At 37.4% G+C, this 15,621-nt stretch overlaps 2 protein-coding genes across 3 annotated transcripts in view; both read right to left on the reverse strand.

The window, feature by feature from the left end:
* Window positions 1-434: 434 nt before the first annotated feature.
* On the reverse strand, window positions 435-2,975 carry LOC113098363 (protein phosphatase 1 regulatory subunit 27-like). The gene is made up of 3 exons (XM_026263395.1): window positions 1,664-2,975; window positions 1,242-1,392; window positions 435-1,066 (listed from the first exon to the last, which is right to left on the reverse strand). Exons 1-3 carry the CDS (start codon window positions 1,893-1,895, stop codon window positions 946-948), a joined length of 504 nt encoding a protein of 167 aa, XP_026119180.1. The 5' UTR covers window positions 1,896-2,975; the 3' UTR covers window positions 435-945.
* Window positions 2,976-3,143: 168 nt separating this feature from the next.
* Window positions 3,144-15,621, reverse strand: part of LOC113098347 (protein disulfide-isomerase-like) — a 44,502-nt gene continuing 32,024 nt past the window's right edge. For both annotated transcript variants that reach the window (XM_026263383.1, XM_026263376.1), the window contains 6 exons: window positions 15,422-15,547; window positions 15,139-15,339; window positions 10,992-11,112; window positions 8,838-9,019; window positions 6,109-6,219; window positions 3,144-4,412 (listed from right to left, as the gene is read on the reverse strand). In XM_026263383.1, the coding sequence (XP_026119168.1) occupies window positions 4,347-4,412; window positions 6,109-6,219; window positions 8,838-9,019; window positions 10,992-11,112; window positions 15,139-15,339; window positions 15,422-15,547 (807 nt within the window). In that variant the 3' untranslated portion in view covers window positions 3,144-4,346. The remainder of the gene's footprint in view (window positions 4,413-6,108; window positions 6,220-8,837; window positions 9,020-10,991; window positions 11,113-15,138; window positions 15,340-15,421; window positions 15,548-15,621) is intronic.

Below are 15,621 nucleotides of genomic sequence, written 5' to 3' on the forward strand. Positions count from 1 at the left end.
AGAACAAGAAAAACTAAAGGTACTCAAAACCAGGGTAACTCATTAGATAAACAATTCTTAATCTAGTTTATTTTGAAAGTCTGGCTAATGATTTTAAAATCTAAAGTATTAGGACCACCCTCCTTATAATTTCTTATCATTGATGTCCTTTGAACACATTCGGTCTCATTTTTCCAAATAAAGCAGAAAAGCGGTTCATAATTTTTAATTTGGTCTAACCTTGGCTAAAAGTTGAGTCTGAGATAGCCTAAGTCAGATCTGCAGATATCAACCCCTAGATATGTTACATTAGTTTAACTTTAATACCATCAACCAAATGTATTTTATGTACATATAACATTTCACCTTTGTTGGGATTTACAACTACTCCTGAAGATTAATACATTATTATTTTATGTATATTCTGTAGCTATGGACACAGACAACATCCAAAATAAAACAGAAAGCATTGTCTTTTTAATGTATATATAGGTATAAAAACATGAATCAATACATTTATCAAATTAAGACTTTCTGAACAATTTCATGTTTTATGTAAATTAATAAAAAAAAAAATCCCATACAATCACAGTGAGCTATTCATCAAACTTATACCATAGTGCATTGATCGAGATATAAAAAGAGAACATGGTTTAAAATAGAAAGTTTTAACTATAACAAATTTACAGAAAATCTGTTGTGACTCATTAGCTTACAGCAAGAACACACTGTGTCATCTACACTGGAACAGTTCCTTCTGGTGGAGGCAAGTGCATCTCGCATCCTAATCACTGGTCCAAATTCACATGACCAGACAATTATAACCAGACACTCCGTCAAGTGTATCAACTACCAGCTCCACTGCATACACAGTGGCTGTTCCACTCCTTTACAGGTTTCATCCTTTTAATGTGGCAACTGCCATAACAGATGAGAGAAATCAGAACTTTATAGTGTCAGGCAAGTTCAGGCACCACCGACCCCAAAGAGTTCAAGCAGTTCTTTGCTATCTGGGTCAATAAGGTCAGCAGGCTTCTCCCCACAATCATTTTCAGCCTCAGTGTCTGCACCCAAAGCAAGCAAGTACCTGAAAAAACAAAATATAAGAAAAACTACCTTTAAATCTTTCTACCTTTAAAAGTTGCTTGAGAACATAGCTGATAATGTAATTGTTTATGAGTAGTAGTAATATATTAAATATCCAGTTCTAATTTGTGTTTACCATAGTCCAAATAATACATTAAATTAAGAAATTTTCTTACTTCGCTATTTCTGGAAAGCCATCGCTACAGGCCATATGGAGGGGAGTCCATCCATCTTCATCCCTCTGGGTGATGTCAGCCCCAAATTTTACCAGAAGCTTCACACACTCCAGGTTTCCAGATAGGACTGCTTCATGAATTGCTGCCATGCCTGGACAATCAGCAAGGAGTTAATGTTAAAGGACAGGCTCAGACAGTTTATTTATCAGTAGGTTAAAGTTTGAGCCACTTTGGATTATACATTCAAAAAGCTAACTAGACAAAAATGGCATTGCTGATTATTAGGATAAATAGCCTTTATTTAAAGATCAGGGATTGCATAACTCCTAATTACTTGCATGCAGAGTATTTAATGGAGACTGAGCATAGATTTGCTTTCCATAGCAGACTCTGTAAAGTACACAAATAGTTGATTTTCCTACCTGAATGGTAGATGGTGTCTAGACTCACTCTTCTGGTTCTAATGAAGCGTCCAATTCTTTCCAGCTCTACTTGACGGACAAAATCTTGAAAGACTATGTCATTGGGAAAGTGAACATTGCGAACAGGTTTGAAAGAAGACTGTGAATGAAAGCATGACACTGGTCTAGTGGCATTTGGATTGCACCCCTCATAACGTATGGTCTGGGTGACTGGACACTGGTAGTATTTCATTCTTTAATGTTCTTGTTCCAAAGATTCTGCTCTAATTCTTAATTTCGGCTTAAAAGTTTCCGCACACTCAGAGGTTTTCAGAATTTCTTCTTGTCCAAGGTGCCGGTCTTGATGACTGCAGCTTCTCAGTCTGTCTGGTTGATGGTTTGTCTCTTCATGTAGAGCACCTTCCTAGATAGTAGTTTAGAAGTTAGTCTGAAGTCAGGGCTCTGTGTACCCTATATACACCCCCCAATAGACTATATTAAGAGATTGTCGTCTCATAGCTCAGATGACTGAATTGGAAGCAGAGTGGGTGTGATCTGGAGTCACACCCCTACAATTCTCAGCCAATTTAGCAATAAAATCTGTAACCTCAGCTTGTTTTCACACATCACATTTGAACCAAGCCTCCCCAGATAAATTCCCCCACCCCCAGCTCCTGTTGCCACACAGCAGGGAAACCAACAGTAATTTCTAGTACACACTGAATAGGGTATAAAAATGGCACGACCTGCAAAACGTGAAGGCAAGGACATGTTTACAGTCACAATTAGAATTTAAAAATAACACAAACAAACAGCCTGGCTCTATATCTTTAAGTTGGCTGCCAGCAAAAAAGATGATCTTGCTCTATTTGCAGATGACTGTTTAATCAGATTAATATGTCATTATTCCTATCAGCAGGCCTTACAGTGATTTCTACTTTAAGTCTACCTTACTTTCTATTTTGTGGGCTATTATTAATCAACCCCTACTAACAGTTTCAGAAGTTTCTCCCTGTTCTGGGTATAATGTAGCATATAAGTTACTTAAAATGGTAAAAACCCAGTGAAACATGGAATACTCCCCTCAAAAAAAATAAAAATAATAATAATAATAATAATTCATCACGTACTCCACTCTTTTTGTCAATATGTTAATGCAGCTCTTAGGACAGCATTCAATGGCAATTGTTGTCAAGCTCAAGCTATAAAACTATGGTACAAGCAGTTCAAAGAATTTATCAGTTTTATAGTCACATAATGGCTTTGTGGGTAGACAAGGCAGTAATTTCAGTCATTTTTTAATTCCTTTTGGTAAAACTGCCACCCAAAAAAAAAAAAAAAAAAATTAATTGGGTGTATATCTTTTGTTGTTTATTTTAGCTTGAGAACCATGAGGTCTTTGTTGTACTAATGAATTACTGAACCCTACTGAATTGTCTTAACTGACTGAATCTGTAATTTTAAAATGGAAAATAATTGAATAAAACGCACACCAAACACATTACTATTTTGTTGTTTATTTGGCCACCAGTTTATATTATCTATTTTAATGCAATGGAATGCTTTGTCTCAAACATTTTGACAAATTTTAAAACCCAAATCCTCTCAACTGAATTTCTGAACCCCCCCTTTCTTTAAACATCACCCCTGAAATTCACCGCTCCTAGAAAAATAGATAAAGACCAACAACATTAGGGTTAGACAAATCACACATGCGCACAACCCTGAACCCTGGCATAAGAAGGGGAAAAGACTGATTATGTTGGTTACAAGAACACTTTCTCCTCCCCATCACTCTGACGTCATCAACTGTTATTATACCTGCACGGAGGAATCTTACACTAAAGTGATGGAAAGCAAGGTATAGGGGAGTTATTGTCCATACAATATGATAAATCTTTATTCCAGTAACGGATATGGAATCTGAATGAAGTGCAAAACATTTCAAATCATCCTCCCAGACAACCAGAAAGCTGACAGGGCCAACTCTGCCCCAGGCAATTCAACAGAAGTGCTGTTTCTGGGCCCTTCAGTATGGAAGATTATAATAAAGAAAATAATTGAAATATAAAATTAAATAAGTTCTACACTTTTACATCTTTAAAAATAATTCAGTAGCAGGTGTTAATTTGGAAAAGGAAAAATATGAAAATGTGGTTTGACTAATGAAACCGCAAAGGTACCTCAGTTTGGTTCACACTGTAATAGCATCCCATAATTTTTATTTCCACCCAAATGGAATGACCTACAGCTCCTCTGCCCTGAAATGTCCACTCATGCATATCGCAGAATTAAGGCAGGATAATTGGCCATCCCCCTCCTTCATCAGGAGAGTATTTCCAGAATTATACTGCAAAATCTTAATACTGATCCTCCAGATCACAAAAGGAGGTAGTGGGTAGGTATAAAGAGCAGTTCAACAGATTACCATTAGAATTAAACCTAAAAACCTAATATGTTTTAATGCAAAAAACAAACTGTACAGTAAAACAATTCAGAGATAAAAGTTTTTGTGGGCAAAGAGGCATTCTCTGGGCTGCAGATGGTTGGGCTGGACTGGTAACGGCAGCTGGCTGAAAGACCCTGTAATGCCCAGGGGCTGTTTAGTTAGGATTAGTTCAGAAAAGCTTTAGTGTTCGTAGACAGGGAGGTCTAAATTGGAGGTGGTGGTGAAGGGGTTTGTCTCGCCTTTTCTTCATGACTCTTATAACTCATCGTGTCCCTCATCCACATCTGAATCATCCTCTTCTGCATCATCAAGATCCAGATCCTGTGGAAAAAGCAAGATTTTTTTTAGAATACAAAATATATTTTTCGTGCAGTGGCAACAATTGGGAAATTTGCACACCGAAACAAATTTTTTCGAGTCACAAGTCATGGTCTACCCTACTAGAAGGCCATGTGTATGAGAATGACTTCAATTCATCAAAACAAATCTGCCCTGCCACAAACATGCCAGTAATCCCTGCAGCAAAACAAGTGCAACCGGCACGAGTTCACAGGAGTTACCAGCAGTGTTCGGTTGCAGAGTCCTTTCCCTCATAGCTGGGACGTGCGGACTAGCTAGTGTTGACTAACTTAGTACTGTCAGTAGTGATGGTAAGTGGTGGGAAGGGGGGAAATTGAAGGTAAATAGCTATAACAGTTGTGTTGGGCATTAGCGGCAATGATAATGTTCTAAATTTAAAATTCCTAGAAGTATTCCTCTGGGTGGATTTCTGTGGTCCTGGATTGCGCCTAATCAGTGTGATAAACTCCAGAATCTGTGAGCCAAATTGTTTAGAAAAAAAAAAATGGGCCACTGGTCTAATATGATCTGGAGATCAGTGAAGCCAGCTTAGCAATGAAAAAAACAAAAACAAAAAACAAACCGGATTAAACCCATTCTCTTGAAATACTGGTAGTTTTAGCTTGAATAGTGGTACTTCGTAACTAACAACCATAACTACTGTTTTCTCATGGTAACTTATGGGTCGGTGATCTCACAATTTAATATTGCAATTAATCGTCATATCAGAATCTACCTTTTACATGAATTGTAGAGACTATGATTTTGTCCATGTAATAATAATAATAATAATAATAATAATAATAATAATAATAATAATAATAATAATAATAATAAGTAATGCATGCACCAATCGGGTTCTGGCGCAGTATGGCTGCCGTCGCATCATTCAGGTGGATGCTGCACACTAGTGGTGGATGAGGTGATGTCTATGTAAAGCTCTTTGAGTGCCTAGAAAAGCTCTATATAAATTTAATGAATTATTATTATTTAGTCAGTCTTTAGAACGGTCTGTGCCATTTATGTTACTCAACTGAATTTTAGTAGCTTTAATAGAATCAATGTATATTTAATTTACACAGTGAAGACTATGCAGTGCTTTAAAATTTTTCAACATTGACAACTGATTTTTTTTTAATATTTGAAAAGCAGACCTCAGAAAAAAAAAAAAAAAAGTCCACGTCAAGCTTTTAAGGACAGATTCAAAAAAACACCTGCATACTCATGGTTTAATATTAATTGGTGCAGATTAAACGTATGATGAAACAATGATAATCATGCAGTAAAAAATTATGTCCTTATTTTAAAAATGTCAAAAATTTTTATTTTGAATCTTCAGAAGCAATGGGTCATCCAGTAGACAATTGATAACACCCAAATTAAGTGTCCGAAAAATAACTAAGGAAATAAGCATAAATAAAAAAAGGGAAAAGCTGAAAATATAATTGATAATGTTTGCAAACATCCAAAACATTCAACATCCAAAATCCAACATTCCAAAAGTTTATTTACTGAAGTAACAAACTAAGCAGAAACCGATTTCTGTGTGACCAAAGCTGCCAGTTATTCAATTGAAATTATGGTATGGTATACTTATGGTATGAACAGTTGTACCAGTTCAATGAAGTTAAACCAAACAATTGAAGAAAAACTGAACTGCAACCAAAATCATACATACATCAGAATCTTCATCCTCCTCATCATCTGCTGGTGCCCCACCTTCTTTTCCTCCGCTCTCCAAAAACTTAGTGAATCCATCTAGCGTTCTCTCACCATTGTAGTCAATTACCTAAAGAAGGGGGGGGGGGTGCAATGATAAAAAAAAAAAAAAAAAATGTTAAAGTCATTTAAAAACAACAACAACTGAGTATTATACAGATATCTTAATTTATGGAGATGATCGCACCTGGGTGACCTTGCAAAACAGGGCTCTAGCCTAGATTTAGGTTTAGAAGTAGCTTACGAAAATCCATCACACTCATTTACCAACAACTAATTAATTCTTTACATTTATATAGCGCTTTTCTAGACACTCAAAGCGCTTACATAGTCAAGGGGTATCTCCTCATCCACCACCAGTGTGCAGCATCCACCTGGATGATGCGACGGCAGCCATAGTGCGCCAGAACGCTCACCACACACCAGCTTAATGGTGGAGAAGAGACAGAGTGATGAAGCCAATCAGCGGATATGGGGATTGTTAGGAGGCCATGATGGTCAGAGGCCAATGGGCGAATTTAGCCAGGATGCCGAGGTCACACCTCTACTCTTTACGAAAGACATCCTGGGATTTTTAAATGACCACAGAGAGTCAGGACCTCGGTTTAACGTCTCATCTGAAGGACGGTGCTTGTTGACAGTATAGTGTCCCCATCACTACACTGGGGCGCTAGGACCCACACAGACCACAGGGTGAGCACCCCCTGCTGGCCTCACTAGCACCTCTTCCAGCAGCAACCTAGTTTTCTCAGGAGGTCTCCCATCCAGGTACTGACCAGGCTCAGCCCTGCTTAGCTTCAGTGGGAAACCGGTCTTGGGCTCCAGGATGGGGGTCTTTTGCAGGCACATCTTTTATTCAGTGCTCCACTTAAACAAAAGATACTCTGGACTGAGGAAAAGTTTTAATTCTAGAAATAGATCAATGCAGAACCTCTAGAGCTCTCAGGGTCTAGACAAGGGGTGAATTCACTGGGTTGGGAGTGTCTTGTTTCCTATGCATGTGTTGTGGGGCAAGCTATATCGAAGCATTTGTAAATCTGTTGACTAATCCAGGTGAAAAAAAAAAAAAAAAAATTCAGAAAAAAAGGGGGGGTAGATTTAAATAGGTTATTTTGTGTAACCCCGGTTAAGTGAGGTATCTCACTATAGGATACACTCCTTCTGTCCATTCCTCAGAAACCCTATTACATTGCATTAAAAGAGATTACGTTACACCAGCCCCAAATGACCTATCGGTAAGCCCCTCCCCTGACATGCAGATGAGCTAATGGCAGTCTAGTATCAGTTACTTGGCGAGTAGAACTGACATCTTTAGGTTTCAGTGCCATAAAGAAATATAGGAAGATTCTAAGCTTGCATTGGTCTAATGGTGCATATGCTACAAAAGGATGAAAAACTATGTGCCTACGGTACTTGTAACACTAATTCCAGTTATCCTGAGTGGACAGGCAATGTAACTTTACTCCAATTCCAAATCCAACCAAAACAAAGCAAAATGTCCCCTAAGCATTTAACAACAATATCACAATTTTCTGGTTGTCATACTAACATTAACACTAATGTTAGCTAGTTTTACCTAGAGATAGCTTTCCCATGTAACTTAAGAGAGAGTCCATGCTAATGTACAAACCTAAATGGCGAACGGTTCTCATGTCATGTACCGTGCAGTTCAAGTCAAAGACACAAAAAGGTATATATACACACACGAGTGCCTCACCATATTAATCTGGTCAAATGTAAATTTAATCTTACTCTGCAGTATTTAAACTGTGTTGATCTGGGATGTTATCATTGTGACGACTGTAACCGTTGTCCCGTTTGCATGGTGATCTTTATTTTTATGTTTGTTTTAAATATATATTATATATCCCTCCATGGTATATTTAAGTCCCCCTTGAAGGTCCATCTGTGTCCCAAATTGATCAGAAACACATCGGAAGGTTTTCCAATGAAAGCCATCATTGTAAGACAGTGAGCATCTCCGTTTGCTTGTCAGAGTGAGCAACAGTGACTAAGGAGGGGGGGGGGGATTGGTCAAATGGCTGGCAGACATGACGGTGTCTGGGAGTGGCCTCCCCCACCTCTGAGTATAAAAGGCAGAAACTGTAGACTACAAAAAAAAAAAAAAGGAAAAAAAAAAAGCACACCTCTTCCTTCGCTTCGCACAGCAGGGACGGTGGCTGGTGAGACACCTCTAGGACTGGCTTGGCCCAAAAAAGGTTTAGAACCACTGACATTAACCAATTGCCCTGACACTTTTTTTTTTGACAGCTCACATTATCCCTCATTCACGGTCATAGTTAACAGTTCGGTTGAATAGTCATAAAACTTTTAAACAAAAGGAATTAATGTATACAAAATTATTATAACGATTGCTTTTATACTATTAGAAATATAAAAGTCAACATTATAATACTTTCGTTTGCCATCAGCATTAAGCAAATAAGCATTTATATAATTTAAACAAATCTTTGAATGGCTAATGAACATTTCACATACCTTGCAAACTTAGTCAAGTTTATATACACATGCTGGTACATAATATACGCATTCTGATCAGTCAGATCAACTGTCAATCAAGCTCTTTGCAAACTGTCAATTCCTTAAAGAATTTTTTGTTTTTTTATATTCACATTACATTATGCTAAAAATAAACCCAAACAGAAGCAAATTGTCTCGAGGCCATACCTTACGGTCATCACCAGCAGGGAAGAACTTGAGCGTGGGGAAGCTATGCACTTTGACAGTTTCAATCTCATTGGCTGTGGAGTCCATCTTGGCCACAACAATATTTGCGGTGTCTTTGAATTTCTCACCCAATTGATCCCAGATGGGTGCCAGCTGTTTACAGTGACCACACCATGGGGCATCTGTATAAAGGAAAAGCAATGGGAATATATAAATAAAAAAAAAATCTTAATGAAAGGTGAATTTACACACACTTTAAAAGTTTGACTTCAGCCAGATATAAACCACAATCATCCCTTTAAAAAAAAAAAAACACTATAGTCTGACTAAAAATTTTTGTCCAAGACAAACTAACCTCCATTTTAACAACCATTCAATTATTGGAAAGTCAGTCATGTTTAACTGACATATACACACAAACCTAAAGGATTATTAGGAACACCTGTTCAATTTCTCATTAATGCAATTATCTAATCACATGGCAGTTGCTTCAATGCATTTAGGGGTGTGGTCCTGATCAAGACCATCTCCTGAACTCCAAACTGGATGTCAGAATGGGAAAGAAAGGGGATGTAAACAATGAGCGTGGCATGGCTGTTTGTGCCAGACGGGCAGGTCTGAGTATTTCACAATCTGCTCAGTATTTTTTTTCTGCTCAAGGATTTTCAGTCCTGTGGGCGAAAATGCCTTTTTGATGCTAGAGGTCAGAGGAGAATGGACCGACTGATTCAAGCTAATAGAAGAGCAACTTTGAAATAACCACTCATTACAACTGAGGTGTGCAGCAAAGCATTTGTGAAGCCACAACATGCACAACCTTGAGGCGGATGGGCTACAACAGCAGAAAACCCCACTGGGTACCACTCATCTCCACTACAAATAGGAAAAAGAGGCTACAATTTGCACGAGTCCACCAAAATTGGACCATTGAAGACTGGAAAAAAATGTTGCCTGGTCTGATGAGTCTCGATTTCTCTTGAGACATTCAGATGGTAGAGAGAGAATTTGGCGTAAACTGACTGATAACATGGATCTATCATGTCTTCTTACCACCGTGCAGGCTGGTGGTGTAATGGTGTGGGGAATGTTTTCTTGGCACACTTTAGGTGACTTAGTGCCAATTGGGCATCGTTTAAATGCCACGGCCTACCTGAGCATTGTTTCCGACCATGTCCATCCCTTTATCACCACCATGTACCCATCCTCTGATGGCTACTTCCAGCTGGATAATGCACCATGTCACAAAGCTCAAATTATTTCAAATTGGGTTTCTTCAACAGAATAATAATAATAATAATAATAATAATAATAATAATAATAATAATATTCACTGTACTAAAATGGCCCCCACAGTCACCAGATCTCAACCCAATAGAGCATCTTTGGGATGTGGTGGAACAGTCGTGCCCCGGATGTGCATCCCAAAAATCTCCATCAAGTGCAAGTTGATCATATGGGCCAACATTTCTAAAGAATGGTTTCAGCACCTTGTTGAATCAATGCCATGTAGAATTATGGCGGTTCTGAGGGCGAAAGGGGGTCAAATACAGTATTAGTATGGTGTTCCTAATAATCCTTTAGGCGAGTGTGTATATGTACGCATGCATGCATGTACCATATTTTTCGGACTATAAGTCGCACCTGAATACAAGTCACATCAGTCCAGAAATACGTCATGGTGAGAGAAAAAAAAACAAAAAAAAAAAACAAGTCGCACTGGACTATAAATCACAATTATTTAGAACCAAGAGAAAACATTACCGTCTACAGCCGCGAGAGTGCTCTTGGGTAATTTCTTGGTCAAATTAATTTTGATAAGTCACACCTGACTATAAGTCACAGGACCAGCCAAAATGATCACAGCATTTCTTGCTCTATTAGAGCATGTTAAAGAGTATACAGGAAAGAGAGCTCTTAAATTAAGTATCCTGTGTAGGTGCCCATGCCAGGATTAGCAGTATGCATTTTGACAGATACAGGAATCTTGTGTTTACCATGTCAGGTTATTAGGAGGGGCACTTAAAAGATCCCGCTTTCAAAAAATCAGGCAATATGCCATGCAAAGTGATCTCTCAAACCAAGGCAGACATGCAATGACAAGACTACAGAACTTGCATTTAAGCAAAAACACTTTTATATAGACAAAATACGTACAAAACTCTACAAATACATTCTTAGCAGGGTCGAAGGCAACCTCTTCAAAGTTTTTGCCCACCAGGACCTTGACCGGGTTCTTATCCCAGTCATCGGGAATGTCCTGACTCATCAAATGAGGCTGAAAGACATTACAATCATTCAAAACAAGCACACAGACACACAAAACAATCATTCCAAAAAGACAGAACACATTTAAGTGCCAATTTTAGGTAACTAAATCTACCATAAAGACTAATTTCCTCCTTTACGTCAGACATTTAAAAGCTGCAGTCTGTAACTTTTTTTTTTTGGTTAAAATTGATCTAAAAATCAATATTTGAGCAAGTACATAACCAGCCAGGGTTCAAAACGGATAGTTTACAACAACGTTTTCTAATTTGAGTGGTACTGGTAGGTTTTCACTGGAAATTTAAGCATGCTGCTGTGCCATGTCGGTTTAAAAAAAAAAAAAAGTTGTCCCAGCTTCTAGGTCACCACATGCGTACAGTAAGAATAGGTTACCAATCAAATCAAATAAGTATTAAAAATAATTTATACTACTGAGGTGGCACAGAAGAACATAAGTGGCTTGCAGATATATTTTCAGATGTTTAATGAGGCTCAGGTGGCAATTAAATTCAGAAGTTCATGTTGAGGTTAATGTTTTAAATAAAATTGATTACAGAAATAAATTAAATAAAAGATCCTTTTAAAATTAAAGTAAAACTGCCAGTAGGTGGCTGCGAATCATTGAGTTTATCACGGAATCATTCAGAATCATAATTCATTCAGGAATGAAGCAAGCAACTGGCTTTAATTAACCCTCTGGAGTCTAAGGGTATTTTTGGGGCCTGGAGAAGTTTTGTCATGCCCTGATATTTGTGCTTTTTTCAGTTTCTTATAAATATCTAAATGGGTAAAGTCTAATATCACTGTAGTCAGCACAAACTGGGCTATAATAATAATAATAATAATATGTGAAATGCATGCATGTACATGATTGTATTTTTGAGAAAAAAAAAAACGTTACACATGGTTAGTGAAAAACTAAAAATGTTAAATCACTTGAATAAGGCCATAAAACACATACATGACATTGGTTCCCGGGATTGTTGAGAACTGGAGCTTGTAGCCTAGAATTTTTCTTTCTAAATTATGTGAAAATCATCTTGTTTACAAATTCACAGAAAACAATATATTGATTTAAATTTTCTAAGACACTTTTTGTTGGTAAAAGTCATATGCGAGTAGGCGTCAACTATCATGAATATCATTGTGATTTACACCTGAGAAGACAAAGCCCTGCATAATGAGCTGCATAATGAGCCTCTCATTCAACTGTGCCACTGTAAGGGAGGACTAACAAGAAAGAATTTGAGAACAAAAAAAGTATATAATTTTTTGTTTGTAGTTTATTAAGAATATATTTAATTATCCCACAACATAATTTAATATCCACTTGGGGGAGCAGTTAAACAGTTTCTTAGGGACAATCAAAGCTGACTTTCAAACAAATTTTTAGGCATCCTTACTCTAGTCACACAATCCTTCAGAAATCCTTTTAACAATCTTATTTTCTACCAAAAAAAAAAAAAAAAAAAACATTTATTATCATCATCATCATTATTATTATTATTAATAATGTTGAAAAGAGCTGAGAATATTTTTCCGTTTTTTTTAGGGGGAATAAATTGAAAGAACTGCATTGTTTTTACATTTGTTAGAGTTATCTCTATTTGACACATTTATATTATTTACATCAAGCTTTTGAATGGTTATAGTATTGTATACTGTTATTGAAACTTCATAATGTTTCACTTGATTATACATTTAGTCAGGAATTATAGTTTGGAAAAAGTATTTGGAAGGTCTAACTAGTAAAATATTTACACGTTATGTGAAAACTAGTACAAATAAATAAAAAGACTTACTCTTGTTTATGATCTCTGCTGAATAAAGTGCTTCATTCTTTTTTCTTAGGAAATCCATTTCTCAAATCCTCAACCACATCACATCTTTTTGGAGTGATTTATGTCTTATTCCTCTCATCGCGAAGCAAACAGTAAAATAAAATAAAAACTCGAAGAACAGTCTGGCTGCTTTTTCTTCTGTGTGGGCGTATTCAAGCCGCACGCTTCAGTTTGAATCTGAATAGCGCGTTAAGCGCAGGGGCGTGGTCACATTAGATATAATGAGCGGAGATATGAAAAATAGACATCGCGTTGTTTTCATATGGATTACTTTATCTCAGAATTTTTTTTTTCGGCAGCACCTGTTTAGTTTAAAAGTAGACATTTCAGGCTTTCTATAGATATCTCTCTCATATCTCTTCGTTGAGTATTCGCGGAGTTACAGTTCATTTTAATGACGTGTTTGTACAGCATACCTTGTGTGTTATCTTTATTTTATAAGTGCACAAATGTGTTTTGTTATTATGTCTGTATCCAAAAAAAAAAGTAGACCCTTTACAGATTTGATTGATGTATTGCTCTTATCTGTACGATTAAAACAGAGTGTAATTTAAGTTCTTTTCGGGGGTTATCTGGAGAAAATGACTCAAAACGCATATGCGTTAATGGACTCCAGAGGGTTTTAAGAATGGGTAATTGAACCAGATGCATTTAATGCAGGTTCATAAACAAAACAACTGTTTGTTTGGAGATGTTCAGCGGCTCAGCTTTGATTTTGCTCCATTTCTTCAACAAATTTTTTTTTAAGCAGTATTTTTTGAAATCTTTAGATTTCAGTACTCAGCACTTTACAAAACTCTGGTGTTTGAGCAGTGAGTGGTTTTCGATAAATGTGTTCAAGAAATCAACAGATGTCTGCGATACATTACTTAATGCAGCAAAAACACGTCAATAAAGCTGGGCATACACAGTGTGATTTTGGCAAGGTACCAACTCATACTGTACGAGTAGATCACATGCGATGTAACGCCAAAGCTCACGATTAAAGTGCACTCACTGTACGGTCCGATCGTCGAGTGGCGATTTGACTGCTCACACTATACATGGGGAATCAACACGTAGGATCCCTCAGAACATGGATATTTGTGGCTGTTTCAGAATAAACATGCTTACCCCAGGATGAACGCACTTTGGTGATATGCACAATTTTGTGCGCTGAAACGGTTTTGCAACAGAGATGGCAACAAATGCCCCGTTTCCACCGCAGGAACTTTACCCAGGAACTAGGGACTTTGGCCTGGTACTCTGTGTGTTTCCACCGCAGGAACCAGGAACTAGAAGTTCCTGGTAAAAAAATGCCCCTCAGAAAGTCCCTGCTGGCGAGGTAGTACTTTTTCAAAGTTACGGAACTTTCGGGGGCGGGACTGGAGCGCTAAACATCCTGATTGTTTGACTTCACGCAGCATTGGTTGAGTTCGACCACCATTTATTTGGATCATTTTAAAAATATTACTGTTATTGTGTCATGAAATGTAATTTTAAAAGTATTTCAGGTGACAATGTAGTTGTTTAAAACTCAAATCTGTGGTTTATTTATAAAGACAGAGCCTATTTAAAAATGTGTTTCGCCGATCTCGGAGACTGAACTCCACGCGATCAGCGGGAGCTCAGTCCTTAGTCTCTTTAGTAGTTAAACATAAAATATAATTTGTTTTGGGTAAATCTATCAGGTTATCTTTGGTCTGTATTCAGTTTATCTATATGTTAAAATAAAAATAAATAAAGGCAAATGTATATAATATTTCGTTTCATTGTAATGGCTGTATTTATACACATATCCCTGAACTAAGTACACTTCTGTAAATATACAGAGAGGAAAATTGCAGTAGCCATGGTCAGCTGACTGAAGTTATGAAGTACGCTGCTGTTTGCAGATTTACCGTATTCGCGTCGTCGCAGACATTACACTCCCGAGTCAAATTCACAAAGTCTGAACTACCGAGGATGCACGTCCAAAATCGTACTTTGTAATGAGAAACGCGCGCAGACCTACGTCACCAGATTATTTGCCTAATCTTCCTGGTACTTTACACTGCGTTGGAAACGCAGAAAGCAACAGGTCTAGGGGGAAAAAGTTCCCGGGAAAAAAAAAGTTCCTGATACAAATGTTCCGGGTAATTTTGGTGGAAACGCGGCAAAAGAGGCACAACTTACAGACAGCAGCTTTAAACCTACACCCAAACTAACTTAGTGACCTTAAGTTTTCCCTCTGTGAAGGCTGTGCAGAAGGAGATGATGTTCTCTGCTGTGATTTCTGAGGTTTCTGGTTTATATTTGGTCATCTCTTCCTCTAGGGTAATGAGGCGGATTGCTGGGCACGCTTCCTTCTTAAGACCAAAGAATTCCAGAATTCGCTGATTATCATCCACATCACTGTCAATAAAGATGAAGAGGATCTGGAGAAAGAGAACAAGGTTAAAGTTCCATGTATTCATCAAAATATACACTGACACAGTTGAATAAAAAAAATAAACCCACTTTGCCTTTGAAACCCTCAGCTGCCTTCTTAAATTGGTCCATCTTATCCTGGAAGTCTTTGGCCGTTTTGGGAACAAACATTAGGATGTGGGACTTGATGACGCCTCCAAATATTTTTGGAGCAGTCTGTAGCCAAGAAATAATCTCAGAATCAATTGTTCAATCAGTTTTTTAATGAAATTATAAATAGGCCAACTGAG

The sequence above is a fragment of the Carassius auratus genome, chromosome 6 (assembly GCF_003368295.1).
Source record: "Carassius auratus strain Wakin chromosome 6, ASM336829v1, whole genome shotgun sequence".
Lineage (NCBI taxonomy): Eukaryota > Metazoa > Chordata > Actinopteri > Cypriniformes > Cyprinidae > Carassius > Carassius auratus.

Bases quoted from the DNA above. Each gene is read 5' to 3' on its own strand.
- LOC113098363 (XM_026263395.1), bottom strand. From the start codon at position 1,895: ATGAAATACTACCAGTGTCCAGTCACCCAGACCATACGTTATGAGGGG. The intron at 1,393-1,663 runs GTAGGAAAATCA...CTGATTGTCCAG, and splicing joins AGACACCATCTACCATTCAG to GCATGGCAGCAATTCATGAA. The intron at 1,067-1,241 runs GTAAGAAAATTT...TTGTTTTTTCAG, and splicing joins GGCTTTCCAGAAATAGCGAA to GTACTTGCTTGCTTTGGGTG.